The 15,326-nt window shown below is 46.8% G+C and overlaps 2 protein-coding genes across 2 annotated transcripts in view; one reads left to right on the top strand and one right to left on the bottom strand.

Annotated features, from left to right (window-relative positions):
* Positions 1-1,651: 1,651 nt before the first annotated feature.
* Positions 1,652-13,515, bottom strand: cox7a2a (cytochrome c oxidase subunit 7A2a). The gene is made up of 4 exons (XM_078556587.1): positions 13,392-13,515; positions 10,559-10,648; positions 2,886-2,970; positions 1,652-1,879 (listed from the first exon to the last, which is right to left on the bottom strand). Exons 1-4 carry the CDS (start codon positions 13,419-13,421, stop codon positions 1,824-1,826), a joined length of 261 nt encoding a protein of 86 aa, XP_078412713.1. The 5' UTR covers positions 13,422-13,515; the 3' UTR covers positions 1,652-1,823.
* Positions 13,516-13,866: 351 nt separating this feature from the next.
* Positions 13,867-15,326, top strand: part of rnaset2 (ribonuclease T2) — a 39,685-nt gene continuing 38,225 nt past the window's right edge. Inside the window, exon 1 of the mRNA XM_078556586.1 lies at positions 13,867-13,891. The gene's annotated coding sequence lies outside the window, so the exon portion shown is untranslated. The remainder of the gene's footprint in view (positions 13,892-15,326) is intronic.

Genomic DNA, 15,326 nt, shown 5'->3' with positions numbered 1-15,326 from the left:
CTCTGCGTCAGTGGTGGAGTGAATGTTTGTGGATGTGGTGCCAATCAAGCGGGCTGCTTTGTCCTGGATGGTGTCAAGCTTCTTCAGTGTTCTTTAAGCTGCACTCATCCAGGCAAGCAGGGAGTATTCCATCATACTCCAGACTTGTGACTTGTAGATGGTGAAGAGGCTTTGGGGAGTCAGGAGGTGAGTTACTTGCTGCAGGATTCCTAGCCTCTGACCTCTCTTGTAGCCACAGTATTTATATGGCTAGTCCAGTTCAGTTTCTGGTCAATGGTAACCCCCAGGATGTTGATAGTGGGGGATTCAGTGATGGTAATACCTTTGAATGGAGCAATGGTTAGATTCTCTCTTGTTGGAGATGGTCGTTGCCCTGCACTCGTGTGGCACGAATGTTACTTGCCACTTGTCAGCCTAAACTCCCTTTCTAACAGCACTGTGGGTGTACCTACACCACATGGACTGCAGCGGTTCAAGAAGGCAGCTCACCACCACCTTCTCAAGGGCAATTAGAGTTGGGCAATAAATGTTGCATTTTGAAAAGGAGTGCTTCATTATCTGAGGAGTCGCTAATGTTGAACATTGTGCAATCATCAGCAAAAATCCCCACTTCAGACCTTATGGTGGAGGGAAGGTCATTGATGAAGCAGCTGAAGATGGGTGGGCCTAGGACACTACCCTGAGGAACTCCTGCAGTGATGTCCTCAAACTGAAATGATTGACCTCCAACAACAACCATTTTCCTTTGTACTAGGTATGACTCCAACCAGTGGAGAGTTTTCCCCAATTCTCATTGACTCATTTTTCTAAGGTTCTTTGACACCACACCTGGTCAAATGCCGTGATGTCAAGGCCAGTCACTTTCACTTCACCTCTGGGGTTCAGGTCTTTTGTCCATGTTTGAACCAAGGCTGCAATGAAGTCAGGAGCTGAGTGGCCCTGGTGGAACCCAAAGCGAGCAGGTTATTGCTAAGCAAACGCTGCTTGATAGCACTGTTGATGACCCCTTCCATCATTTTACTGATAATCGAGAGTGGACAGATGGGGCAGTAATTTACTGGGTTGGATTGGTCCTGATTTATGTGTACAGGACATACCTGGGCAATTTTCCACATTGCCGGGTAGATGCCAGTGTTGTAGCTGTACTGGAACAGCTTGGCTAGGGGCGCAGCAAGTTCTAGGGCACAAATCTTCAGTACTATTGCCAGAATATTGTCAGGGCCCATAGCCTTTGCAGTATCCAGTGCCTTCAGCCATTTCTTGATATCATGTGGAATGAATCGAATTGGCTGAAGACTGGCATCTGTGATGCTGGGGACCTCCGGAGGTTGGCTGACTTCACCTGTCACCCTTTATACAGCCTCCCACCACTTGTCCAAGGCAGCTGTTCACAAAGCTAAGCAAGTTTTGAGCAGTTGATCAAAATGCCCACTGCAACAGCTCATGGGCCCAGTTCTAGCCACATATCTCATGCAAATTGCAGGCAGCCATAAAATTTGACTTATTTATATATGTGCAATTTACATTAGAAAGTGAGCCAGGAGCCTTTGTGTACATAAGGCAAGGTGAACCCTTGTCGCTGTCAATTAGCTGCCAAACACCCAGATCACCCCAAAAAGCTCAAACAAAACCACGTGACAGGAGGCACAAGCATGTGATAAATCATTTTATTTTAGTTATGTAAGCCTTATCATCAAATAAACGACTGTTCCCATAAGCGTGAACTGTCATTCGAAAGGGTGGGTCCCTGATAATTTACAGTTGAACAGTTGGACAGGGTTGTGGAATAAAACGAAGAGTTTAGGCATGTCCAAGAGCCGACGCTACTTCTTCTTGGGCAGGGAAATTGTGACGAGTTCGTACATAACATAGGCTGTACCTAAAAACGAGAGAAAAAATTCTGCGGTCACATTCGAGCACTTAAAAAAAAAAATCAGCAATACCGTGGGCTTTTCTAGCACATACACAAGTCAATTTACCAAATGCATAGAACGTTTTCCTCCATCTCTGCTTTTATGTTGGGTATTGTTGACATTTCCCCTTCTTTCCCAACCCCCAATTTCTCTTCCACCCATCAAACCCGACCAATGATCTCATGTCACTACCAGTCCTGCTCCCAGTTCGAGCACTGGATTCTACACAAGAGCAGCACACGGAACAGCATTCCGCTACCACCCCCCCCACTCCCACCTCTCCTGTGAAGCAAATTGTGGTTCCCATGAGTTGGGGGCTACAATCCGAAAGGTCGATGGCGTAGGGGCTCCTGGCGCGAACGATTTCCACCCTCACACTTAGTGGGGCTCCAATGCACCATGTGCTTTATTTTATCCCCCTACATCTGTTTTCTGACACACTGGTTCCAGAAGCAATTCTAACCAGCAAGCTTTCCCCGTCATCTGCCCGTGTGTTAACCTGCAGCTGCACTGGGAATAGACTCTATACTAGGTTCTACACACCTTGGATGAGCTCACCAGGTCCTGGTTAGCAGGGACCCGAGTCTTTTGCTTCCTCTCACGTTGCAGAGGCTAACTTATGCAGAGTTTGTATTTTTACACAGACTTAAATCTCTCCACAAATGGAATCCCCTCCTCTCCTAATGCCGACTATCACCGGGCCACGAGGGTTTTGGGATTCCTCTCGTACCTTAGAGAGTGGGTTATTCTTCATGCTTGAACTGAGATAATGAGAGCTGGCTGGTCATTCGGCCCTTGGGGGCAAGGAGGAGGAGTTGGGAGTTCACAGTCATGCCCATTGCTGTTCTTACCTGATGCCTACGTCCTTTCAAATCCCAGGGTGGGCCACTGGATAGGAGCCAATGCCTTTACCGACTAGGACATGCTGAGGGAGATCAGTATGTTTCAAAATGAGTACCAAGTACCCCTTACCCGCAACAGTGAGGGCCATGGTTAGCCTGTAGAGCACAGCATCCATCACACCGCCTTTTAAGTGGACCGGCATCCCATTGTCCTCCTAAAACAAAGATGGAGTCACTGAAAGTGCAGTCCCAGCTGTGCTTTGCCAATATCGGCATTAGGAAAACAGCCTGAACAAGCCAAACCTACAGCTGCCGTGTGTGATCGAGATACCGACCCAAATTCCCGACACACAGGTTTCCACGGTACGGCAGGTACACCAGAGTTCAGAGAGAATAAGGTGGCAAACCAGCTGTTTGTGTAAACGGGACAGGAGAAGGGACCACCTGCCCACGCTGCGTAGCAGAGCGGGGTGGGAAGGGCAGGAGAAGTCACAGTGGGGCCAAGTTCAGGGCAAGGTGGAGCAGTGACGGCAGGTTTGGAGGAGTGGGGGAATATGGGGCAAAAGGCACATGAATCATATCAGCGACTAATTCCAATCTCCAGGGCGACATCCCTTCCAAATCACAAGGCTTCTTCTGTTTCACACACACTTCAGAGCACACGAGTCACTTACATCCTGAGTCAGGCAGGTTATATTTTCAGTACCATTCGCTGTTGTAGAGATCCCATGACTACATATTTCTGAGACTGTCAGTCGGGTAATGCAATTAACGTCACAGTGCACAGAAAACTAGATTTAAAGCTGCCTGATCTGTATTACCCCACTGAGACAAAGAAACCCATATCTCACTCTCAGACGTTTGCTATTGGGACCGAGCCACTGGGTGTGGCGAGGAGAGCTCTGCAGCTCCATTTCCCAAGAGGAGGAGGAGTGTGGAGTGAGGTCCAGTCTCTGCTCAAACCATCAGCATAGCTGAGCAAACACTCAGGCAAGGAACCAAAGTCATGTTTCTTTGTAATGGGGAGAAACAAGGAGCTGTGGAGGATGTGTCCATACAGAAATTACAAAAAGCACGGATATATAAAGCAATAAAAAAAGCTAATGGGACTTCATTTCAAGAGGGCTGGTATACAAAGGGATGGTTGATAAGTTACAGTTGTATAGAGCTCTGGTTAGAGCACATCTGGAGCACTGCATTCAGTTTTGGGCCCTGCAATGCAGGAAGGGTACGTTGACCTTGGAGGTTGTGCCATGCAGATTCATTAGAGTAATACCAAGGCTTTAAGGGTTAAATTCAGAGGACAGGTTGCATAAACTTGGTTTGTATCCCCTTGAGTTTAGAAGGATGATCTGATCAATGTGCTTAAAATCAAAAGGGATTTGACAGGGTAGATTTGGAAAAACTTTCTTCTGACGGGGGTGGGGGTGGGGAATAGGGATCACAGTATCTTAACAGTGCAGGAGGCCATCCAGCCCATTGAGTCTGCACTGGCTCTCACCTAGCCTCCCCCCACCTTATCCCTGTAACCTTGCATTCTCTTTACAGGTAGCAATCCAATTCCCTTTTGAATACCTCGATATAACCTGCCTCCACCACCCTCTCAGGAAGTTCGTTCCAGAGTCCAACCACCCTCTGGGTGAAAAATGTTTTCCTCACATCACATTTACTCTTTTTGCCAGTTATTTTGAATCTGTGCCTTCTAGTTCTTGATGTTCTCTTGAGTGGGAACAGTTTCTCACTATTTACCCTGTCCATACCCCTCAGGATCCTGAATACCTCTAGCAAGTCTCCTCTCAGCCTTCTTTTCTCCAAGGAAAACAGTCCCAACCTCTCCAATCTTTCCTCATAGTTACAGTTCTTTATCTCTGGAATCATTCTTGTGAATCTCCTCTGTGCTCTCTCCAATACCTTCACATCCTTCCTCAAGTATGGCACCTAGAACTGGTCACAGTATTCCAGATGAGGTCTAACTAGGGTCTTATACAAGTTCAAGATGACCTCCTTACTCTTGTACTCAATGCCCCATTAATAAAGCCTAAGATACTATATGCTTTATTAACTGCTCTCTCAAAATGCTCTGTCATCTTCAATGACCTAAGTACGTATACACCGAGGTCCCTCTGTTTCTGCACCTCCTTTAGAGTTTCTCCCTTTATTTTATACTGTCTCACCATACTTTCCTGCCAAAACAAATCACCTTAGTTCTCTGCATTGAACTTCATCTGCCACTTGTCTGCCTACCATGTCTATGTCCTTTCGAAATTCAAGACTATCCCCATCACAGTTGACATTTCCAATCTTCGTATCATCTGCAAATTTTGAAATCATGCCCTGCACACCAGTCTTGGTCATTAATATATATCATGAAGAGCAAGAGCCCCAACACTGACCCCTGGCAACTCCACTACAAACCTTCCTCTAATCTGAAAAACAGCCATTTATCACTACTCTCTGTTTCCTGTCACTCAGCCAATTTCTTATCCAAGTGAAACAAAAATAAAAATAGCTGGAAAAACTCAGCAGGTCTGACAGCGCCTGCGGAGAGGAACACAGTTAACGTTTCGAGTCTGTATGACTCTTCAACAGAATGCGAAACATTAACTGTGTTCCTCTCCGCAGATGCTGTCAGGCCTGCTGAGTTTTTCCAGCTATTTTTACTTTTGTTTCAGATTTCCAGCATCCGCAGTATTTTGCTTTTTTCTTATCCAAATGCTTACTCTCCCTTTTATTCCATGACCTAGAATTTTGCTCACAAGTCTGTTGTGTGGCACTTTATCAAAGCCTTTTGAAACTCCATATACACTTCATCAACAGCATTTCCTTTAATCAACCTTCTGTTACTTCCTCAAAAAACTCCAGCAAGTTAGTTAAACATGATTTTCCCTTGATGAATCCATGCTGGCTTTCCTTAATTATCCTGCACTTGTCTAAGTGATTATTGATTTTATCCCATATTATAGTTTCCAGAAGTTTCCCTACCACTGAAGTCAGACTGACTGGCCTGTAGTTGCCAGCTTTATCCTTGCACCCCTTTTTGAACAGGGATGTAACATTCACAGTTCTCCAGTCGTCTGGCACCTCCCGTGTCTAAGGAAGACGGGAAGATTATCACTCGTGCCCCTGCAATTTCCACTCCCGATTCCCTCCATACCCTTGGATGCATCTCATTTGGTCCTGGTACCTTATCAAGGAGGGCATAACTTTGAATTTTGAGCTAGGCCATTTAGGGGTGAAACTTGGAAGCACTATTTCACACAGAGTGGTGAAAGTCTGGAACTCTGCCCCCTAAAAGGCTGTCGACACTGGTGGTGGGCCAGACAACAGGGGATTTCAAGGACGAGACTGATATATTTTTGATGGGTAAGGGATAAAGCGTAATGATTGGCAAGTGGAGTTGAGATACAGATCAGCCACCATCTGATTGAAAAGTGGAACAAGCTCAGGGGGCTGAATGACCTCCTGTCCCTCAGAGCGACACCAAGGCATTGTGCTGGCTACAATCAAAGGATCACCTAAGATATTACACTAAGTGTGGTCTGTTTCTGCAAGTTGTCAGGCAACTCAGCTCAGCATGGTAGTGTGCAACAAATGTGGTAGCATGCCATGTGTCTCTGCAAGCTACTTTAGTGGTGCACTCTAAAACACTACACTCACTGCATTTTCAAAGACTCGTCTCTCAAAAGATATCCGTTGCCCTTTACTCCTGAAGTCTAGCACTATAAAGGCCAACTCACAGCCATAAAACAGCCTAAAAACCACTCATTCTTAAAACAAGGTGTGTGAGCTGCATGAGCTTTGAAACCTGAAGCTGAACAGGCACCGCTAATGCTTCCTTTAAACCCTCGACTCAATAAAACCAAAGTTCACCCTGGAGTTGAATAACGCTCCCTTGTATTTCTCCTGGCCAGAGTGCAAGACAAAGCGCATTACCTGACAAGACCATCATGTTCTCATCTCTCACCTCAAACTCCTACATAAAATCAATAGAGTCAACATGTTGCAGGGCTGGAACAGGCCACTCAGCCCCTCCAGCTTGCAGCAGTGATTTTTTTTCTCCACAAGTTACTCAAGTCTAATCCCAAACTCCTGGATCGCTTCTCATACCCTTCAACATCACAAATGAAAACAAAAAATGCTGGAAATGCTCAGTTGGTCGGGCAGCATCTGCGGAGAGAGAGAGAGAGTTAACATTTCAGGTCAAGATGACCTTTTATCAGAACGGTGAACAGCAAAGTGTGTTCTGATCAAAGGTCACCCTGTCCTGAAATGCTAACTCTGTTTCCCGTTCCACAGATGCTGCCTGATCAGCTAGTTCCAGCATCCTGTTTTTAATTTCAGATTTCCAGCATCTGCAGTACTTTGCTTTCGTATTAGCCTTTTACTATCCCGCCCTGTCTAATTCCACTCTCTGCCCACTCCCCATAGCCTTTAACACCTCAGCCTCCAGTAACTGATTCCCTTTTAGAAAGAATCCCTGGACTCTGCTCTGTAGAACAGAATTCAACATTCTAACCCAACTGAGTAAAGGAGTTTTCTCACTTCCCCTTAAATTCTGCAATCACATTGCTTATATCCTCCCACTGCCTTGGAGAGTGGTGTCGCTGCACCTAACCGGAAGGTGAAGACTAGGCTGATGCAACCAGCAATGCACTGTCCAAACCATAGAGCATCTGGCAAACTACCGCTCGCTCAGATCCTTCTCTGGGTGAACAGCTTCCATTCACTCCATAACACAGGCCATAGAATAGATGGCAACCTTGGCTTTTCAAGCTGCCATGTGATAAGGCTCCAGAGAACGGTGACTCTGCTTCCTCGATTCTCCTGAGCTGTCAGTACACTGACTTGTCGGTCCTCCCCTTCATCCATGTCAATGCTGCGACAATTGAGTGCATGCTCTGGTTATGATTAAGAGCAGCTGATACGGACTGGGGAAAGGCTAGGGTATATATACAAGAACCAGTGTGGGGAGAAACTATGGAAGGGAAAAGTAATCTGCACTTATGTTATACAGGGTTTTGTGAGCTGGGTTTACTGGGTTCGCAAACTCAAGGTACCCCAGAATCAGGAAAGTCTGAGGGCAAGGGCCACTTTTACAATCCAATTAATGAGGCTTCATCCCACGGCACAATAAGTGGTGGGTTTGCCAGAGATGCCCACATCCCAGGAATGAATAATTAAGAAGTTTGTGGATGAGGAATCATCCATTTTTCCACTCTCTGGGGTCACCTCTCAGCATAGTTTTAAAACTTTTGCATACAAGCTCAGTCAGAGGACAGACATTTTCTAGCCCATTTTGCAAGATTTGAGCCCTCAGTTCAAGCAGTGACTGAGAAGCTCCTCTGCTTATTGAGAAACACAAACACGGCAATCATTGTGTCACTGACATTACACAACTTCCCACAAGTGTTGTTCAAGTGACTGTTAGTTCCCGCTAGCCACTGATTTCCCAGTTGAACTTGACGTGACTTAGATGGTATGGAAAGAATTGCAGAAAATCCTTCAGCTGTAAAATCCAAAGAGGAAACAGTCTTGGGCTGCTTTCAAACCTTTAGGGCAGCGGAGGCAAAAATCGCAAATGCAGAACTAAAAAGATAATGGAGGGTGGGGTGGGGCAGATTTTCAACTTCGCTGTCTGGGTATTACCCTGGAAGAACAGATCATCTAGCCATGATAGAGCTGGCCTGATTTTCATCCCATTGTTTCTACTCCAAAAAGTAGGATCTATAAAGGATGATGACCCACTCCACCAGGTTATCACATTGGGACGAGCAGCCCCCATCTATACTACAAGATCCTCCCCTACCATGTCCTACAAGCTGCCTTGTACCGATCTACAGCCCAGGAACCATCCAAGAAACTCAGCTGGATATGGTAAACTGCTGCTTTTTAAATCAAGTTTTCAGTCAGCTGCCCTAATATCCCCCTTTGTGGCTCAATGCCAATTCTCTCCGTTCCTGTGAAACACTTTGGGGAGTTTTGCTGTGTTAAAGGCACTATATAAATAAAGGGTGTTATTGCTCTGCAGAAAGCAGCAGCTCATACTCAGGTACACTGCCATTGAGAGTCAATGGCTCAAGCAGATGCCTATTCTGGGTGAAGATCAGCAAGCTGCTTCATTCATCAGAGACAAAGCTGACCCTACTCTTATCCAACACACACACACACACACATTCTCCCAGCAGAGACAACAATCGGGAAAACCGTGCAGGGAGGGTTAAGTACATACAATGTTATCGACCCGTGAGGGGGCTGCAATGTAGAAACGTGCAAACTACTGCCTAAGAGTCCGCAGAAATACGCAAGGATGGGTCGGTCAACGCTCAGAATTAACCACACGAGATATTCTAGTCATTAAAAATACAGAGCACGAGGGCAACTCAATTATTTGCTGGTAGTGCATTGTTCACAAAAGACTAGCTCAAGCAACACCCTAGGAGACTTTGGCTAGCACTCTTTAGCTGAAGAATATGAGCAGTTGACTTGGTTATGTTTGACGTGCACCTTGATGGTGATTCGCTTAGTCAGCCAACAATGCTATCTATTGGCATGCAGCCTGTAAGCAAAGCTTGAACACAAAACGAATTCGCAAGGTAACTACTGACCATATCTGCAGCCAACAATTTGTCTGTTGGGAGCTCAAAACTTCAACTCATTTCTTCAAAAAGGGAAAAAAATAATCAAGAGTTCACTTTGGAAAAAGTACAGATGCCTTGAAAATAAAGCTAAAATTTTAAAGAGCACATATACATGTTAAAATTATTCAGATTAAAGTTCAATAGTATTTGAGTGCAACACTGTCAGTAAAGATTGATAAAGTTTATCCAGTGAATTTGCCAATTTACATTAATCCTTATGGAAGTTCAGTTAACCCAGCCTGAATCCAATCTACTTCCCATGTTGGATGAGCCTGTATATACAGTAAGGGATGGTTTAGCTCTATTATAGAATGTTTTAACTATCTCAAAGTCAATTTCACCCTTTTTTTGAAGGTTGCCCTCTAGTATTTTTTAAATGAAAGGCAAATATTTCTAAGTTTCAGAATTGTTAACTTGAAGCACAATAGTGTCCACCGTTTGAAACCTGCAGATCTGATGAACAGTCTTATTAGCCCCCGTTCACAAGTCCTGACTATGAAATGACTAAAATCATGTCCAAATCTACAGATCTTACTGTGGCACTCATTCTGTTTGAACATGGGGCAAAGAAATCTAAGACCTGCAGTTGATGTACAGCAAAGGGAGGTCACATTCCCCATCACAGCTGTCTGAAACTGTACTGCAGTTATTGGCAAGAATTGAGTATTTACTCACATTTTGAGATACAGTATGTCAGTAACAAGGCATGATGTGGTAAGTTCAGCATGCTTGGCAGGACTTTGGACAAAAGTCTCAAAGCTCTACACCTTTTGGGTTTTCCTGACCTCACGCCTGGGCCTGTTTTGGACTAATTGATAGATATTGATTACCAAGATTAGTTAATAACACTTACTGTTGTCTTGTGGCTACCAGGATGGCAGAAGGCAAACTAGATGTTTTGACTTTTCTTGTTTAGCAATTCCTATTTAATAGCACTTGAAGCAGGAACCAGCTTCAGTTTCCACATTTAGCATACAAAATAATCGGAAAAATGATTAAATGCTCGCTGTTTCAGTTGCACTCAGATGACCTGCATTAACTGCACCGTGTTCTCTGTGAACGCATTTAAAATGCAAGATATCAGCAGCAGCAATGAGTGTCAAAAAGCTCTATGCAGAGCTCAGATGCCTGAAGTAGCCCACCCGGGGACATACAGGTCACTCACCTGGAATATCTTCTGGTTCTTAGGAACCCTATTCTCCACTCGTCTGCGGACTGCAGTGCTGAAGGTTCGCTGTGAAAGCTGCTGAAAAGCCTGGGGGCGGGGGGGGGGGTCAAGGGGGTGCGAAGGAGAGAAACAAAGGAACATTGAAATATAACTTCCCAAATGGACAATATATAACTAGCTGAGTGTGAAGGAAAGCACCATTCGACACACGAATGATGACCTGGCATTTAATTGTCACTATTGCACTCCTTGGTGCATCTCAGAGCACTTCACTACCAACTGATTACTTTTGGACTGCAGTCGGTCATGTGGGTAACAAGCCCTAATAAAGTCCAATAAACAGCAAGTGAGGCGAGTGGCAAATTAATGAAGCTATTTGTGCATTTTATTGAGTGATGTATCAAAGGCAAGTTTGAAAATTAATCTCCAAAATTCCAGCACACATGGTTAGCTGAATGGCTCCAAGACAGATACCCAGAAGAGTCCACACTGGACCACAGAAAAAGGGCTTTCAGCAGCACACATATACTTAGCTTCAGCAAGGGCCACAGAGCATGCCAGACATGGTTATTTGGAGACATGGCCAAGTCCAGCTATGATGACCAAACCGATAAAAAGAAAATTAAAAAGCTGCAGGCACTGGAAATCTGAAACAGGAAGAGGAAAGAATTGGAAACACACTGAGTTAGACAACATCGGGTCAGGAAAATGGAAATGGCAACACTCTGGGCCCGGGCCCTTCTTCCCAACGCTGACTGACCAGCCACAAACATTCCATCAGCCCACAGGCTCATATTCCCAAACCCAAAAGCTCAGAAAAAAAAGAGGAAATAAAGTGAAAGCACTTCTCAAGTTCACATTTCCACATTCCAGTTATCGAAATGATAAATATTTTCGATATCTATGTGCATAGATGTTATCTTAATACCAAGATATTAACTAATGGAACATAATCAAATGCATAGATATATGAAAATTAATATCAGATCATAATTATAAGATTAGTTATAAGTCCCTAAGGTAAGTAGCGGGAGTAGGCCATTCGGCCCCTCAAGTCAGCTTTGCCGGTCAATAAGGTCATGGCTGATAGGATTGTGGTCTTGACCTCACTTTCCTACCTGTCTCCCATAAACCTCTACTCCCTTGTTGATCAAAAATCTGTCTAACTCAGTCTTGAGTATATTCAATCACCCAGGCTCCACTGCTGCTCTCTGGCAGAGAATTCCAAAGATTAACAACCCTCAGAGAAGAAATTCCTCCTCATCTCAAAAGACCCCTTATTTTGAAACTGTGTTCCCCTAGTTCTAGATTCCCCCACAAAGAGAAATATCCTCTCAGCATCTAACTTCTCATTCTTCTAAACTCCAATGGGTATAGACTCAACCTTTCCTCATAAGACAACCCCTTCATCCTAGGAATCAGCCTAGTGAACCTTCTCTGAACTGCTTCCGATGTATGTATATCATTCCGTGGCAATGGAGATCAGTTATATTATCTGGTGCTTTGATATCATATGTCAGCATTTACTTATACTGGAGATATACATCCAGGTATATAGATGCACTAACACCTATAGAGCTATGTCAAATATACAGATGTAATCTGATATATAATCTGGGCTTGGGCACAATTTCAAATCCTGCAGATAAATCAAAACCCAAATGTAGTAAACAGAACGAAGGATAGTAACAGATGTCATGTGTCGGACACAGGCAGAGTGGTGAAATGGACAGACACATGGCAGATAAAATATAATAAGGCAAAACATGAAGTAGAAACGAGAGGCAAGATAAGTGAAATGGTACAACTTAAAAGCGGATGCAGGAGCAGAGATACCCGCGAGTATACATACATAAATTTTTGACAGGCTGTTAAAAAAGCAGACAGGATCCTCGGTTTTCTACACAGCCAAAGATGTCACGCTAAATTTTTTACAAATTAGTGGTCCAGACTCAGCTGGGACAGCGTGTTCAGCTCTGGGCACCACATTTCAAGGATGTCAAAGCCTTAGGGAGGGTGCAAGATTTGTGCAAAAGAGAGGTGCTGGGGCGCAGGTCTTCAGTTACATTGGTACACCGACCTTTGGTTACATTGGTACACTAGACAAGCTGGGATTGTTGCCCTTCAAGCACAGGAAAGGAGACTTGCTAAATGTGTTCAAAATCATGAAAAGCTGTGCTACAATAAACTTCCAGTTAAAAGAGGCTTATAAACCAAAGGGCACAGATTAAAGGCGATTGGCAACTGACGAAGAGTCAAGGCTACTTTTGCAAAAACACTGCAAATTGTTTGGACATGGAATGCAGTGTCGGAAAGGAAGTAGATTCAATGATGACGTTCAAGAGGCGTGTTGGCTAAATGCTTGAAAAGGAAACATACCCAGGGCTATGGGGAAACATCAGGAAATAATGGGGCTGCTCTTCCAAAGAGCACGCACGGGCATAAAGGGCCGAATGGCCTAACTTGGTGCCGCATCGATATATAAATTATTGATGAGCCTCTCCCTCCGGAATATTTATCTATCATCTGATCTCAGTCTATATTTACAGGCTGCGTCCCAGCTTCTATCACTTACTTTCGGCCTAAAGCTGCCCCTCGGCAATGGGGGAGGGAGGGGAAGGAGGCAGCGGCCGCTATTGCCCGGCCTCACCCCACCTCCAGCAGCCTCCCTGGGGATCCAGCCTCTTGGACAGGACCAGAGGCCAAGGCCAAGGGATGGAAGCCGGGCAGCATCTTCCTTCTCTTCCCCACCCCCCAAAACCACAAACGGGGTGTCTCCCTTCTTACCTCCCCCACCCACCCTCCCCAGCGGGTCTCACATCCCCCTCACCCGCAGGCCGCGCACTCCCAGGCCGCTCATGTCGCTCCAACTTCCCACAAGGACAAACGCCGGACGACAATGCACCGCCTCTACCGGGTGTGAAACACGTGACCGGAAGCTTCGGTGACGTCACACGCGGGTTCTTGCGGTCGTGTTGGGCGGGGGCGGAGGCGGGGTCGCAGACCCACGTGGTCCTAGACGCTACCACCCCCCCCCCACCATGGCCGAGCCGCAGCGTCACTTATGACGCTACTGGGCGGGCCGCCAGCTGCACGTGACCCCGGCGACAGTCCGAGCGCCCGAAAGGGCTTCAACTGCCCCGAAAAAAAATCACTGCGAAGCCCGTCTCCGTGGCCTCAGAGGGGAACACTCTCAACTCTGAGTCAGAAACTTGTGGGTCATCACCTATTCCGAAAAGCTGGACACCAAAGACAGGCCCGCACTGCAGTACTGAGGGAGTGCCGCACTGTCGGAGGATCAGTGCTGAGGGTTTGTTGCACTGTCAGAGGGTCAGCAGTGAGGGAGTGCTGCACTGTCAGAAGGTCAGTAGTGAGGGAGTGCTGCACTGTCAGAGGGTCAGCAGTGAGGGAGTGCTGCACTGTCAGAGGGTCAGCAGTGAGGGAGTGCTGCACTGTCAGAGGGTCAGTAGTGAGGGAGTGCTGCAATGTCAGAGGGTCAGTACTGAGGGAGTGCTGCACTGTCAGAGGGTCAGTAGTGAGGGAGTGCTGCACTGTCAGAGGGTCAGCACTGAGGGAGTGCTGCACTGTCAGAGGGTCAGTACTGAGGGAGTGCTGCACTGTCAGAGGGTCAGCACTGAGGGAGTGCTGCACTGTCAGAGGGTCAGCACTGAGGGAGTGCTGCACTGTCAGAGGGTCAGCACTGAGGGAGTGCTGCACTGTCAGAGGGTCAGCACTGAGGGAGTGCTGCACTGTCAGAGGGTCAGCACTGAGGGAGTGCTGCACTGTCAGAGGGTCAGCACTGAGGGAGTGCTGCACTGTCAGAGGGTCAGCACTGAGGGAGTGCTGCACTGTCAGAGGGTCAGCACTGAGGGAGTGCTGCACTGTCAGAGGGTCAGCACTGAGGGAGTGCTGCACTGTCAGAGGGTCAGCACTGAGGGAGTGCTGCACTGTCAGAGGGTCAGCACTGAGGGAGTGCTGCACTGTCAGAGGGTCAGTACTGAGGGAGCGCTGCACTGTCAGAGGGTCAGTACTGAGGGAGCGCTGCACTGTCAGAGGGTCAGTACTGAGGGAGTGATGCACTGTCAGAGGGTCAGCATTGAGGGAGTGCCGCACTGTCAGAAGGTCAGTACTCAGGGAGGGCTGCACTGTCAGAGGGTCAGTACTGAGGGAGCGCTGCACTGTCAGAGGGTCAGTACTGAGGGAGTGATGCACTGTCAGAGGGTCAGTACTGAGGGAGTGATGCACTGTCAGAGGGTCAGCACTGAGGGAGTGCTGCACTGTCAGAGGGTCAGCACTGAGGGAGTGCTGCACTGTCAGAGGGTCAGCACTGAGGGAGTGCTGCACTGTCAGAGGGTCAGCACTGAGGGAGTGCTGCACTGTCAGAGGGTCAGCACTGAGGGAGTGCTGCACTGTCAGAGGGTCAGTACTGAGGGAGGGCTGCACTGTCAGAGGGTCAGTTCTGAGGGAGTGCCGCACTGTCAGAGGGTCAGTACTGAGGGAGTGCTGCACTGTCAGAGGGTCAGTACTGAGGGAGAGCTGCACTATCGGAGGATCAGTACTGAGGGAGTGCTGCACTGTCAGAGGGTCAGCACTGAGGGAGTGCTGCACTGTCAGAGGGTCAGTACTGAGGGAGTGCTGCACTGTCAGAAGGTCAGTACTGAGGGAGCGCTGCACTGTCAGAGGGTCAGTACTGAGGGAGCGCTGCACTGTCAGAGGGTCAGTACTGAGGGAGTGATGCACTGTCAGAGGGTCAGCATTGAGGGAG

The sequence above is a fragment of the Cetorhinus maximus genome, chromosome 14, assembly GCF_964194155.1.
Source record: "Cetorhinus maximus chromosome 14, sCetMax3.hap1.1, whole genome shotgun sequence".
Lineage (NCBI taxonomy): Eukaryota > Metazoa > Chordata > Chondrichthyes > Lamniformes > Cetorhinidae > Cetorhinus > Cetorhinus maximus.
Note: the sequence above shows the minus strand (reverse complement) of the source record. Positions and strands in the feature narration are given on the sequence as shown.

What these genes read in the sequence shown, in the direction of transcription:
- cox7a2a (XM_078556587.1), bottom strand. Translation starts at nt 13,421, where the DNA reads ATGAGCGGCCTGGGAGTGCGCGGCCTGCGG. An exon ending in AGAACCAGAAGATATTCCAG is followed by an intron (nt 2,971 to 10,558) that starts GTGAGTGACCTG and finishes TCTTTGTTTTAG; the next exon opens with GAGGACAATGGGATGCCGGT. An exon ending in CATGGCCCTCACTGTTGCGG is followed by an intron (nt 1,880 to 2,885) that starts GTAAGGGGTACT and finishes TCTCGTTTTTAG; the next exon opens with GTACAGCCTATGTTATGTAC.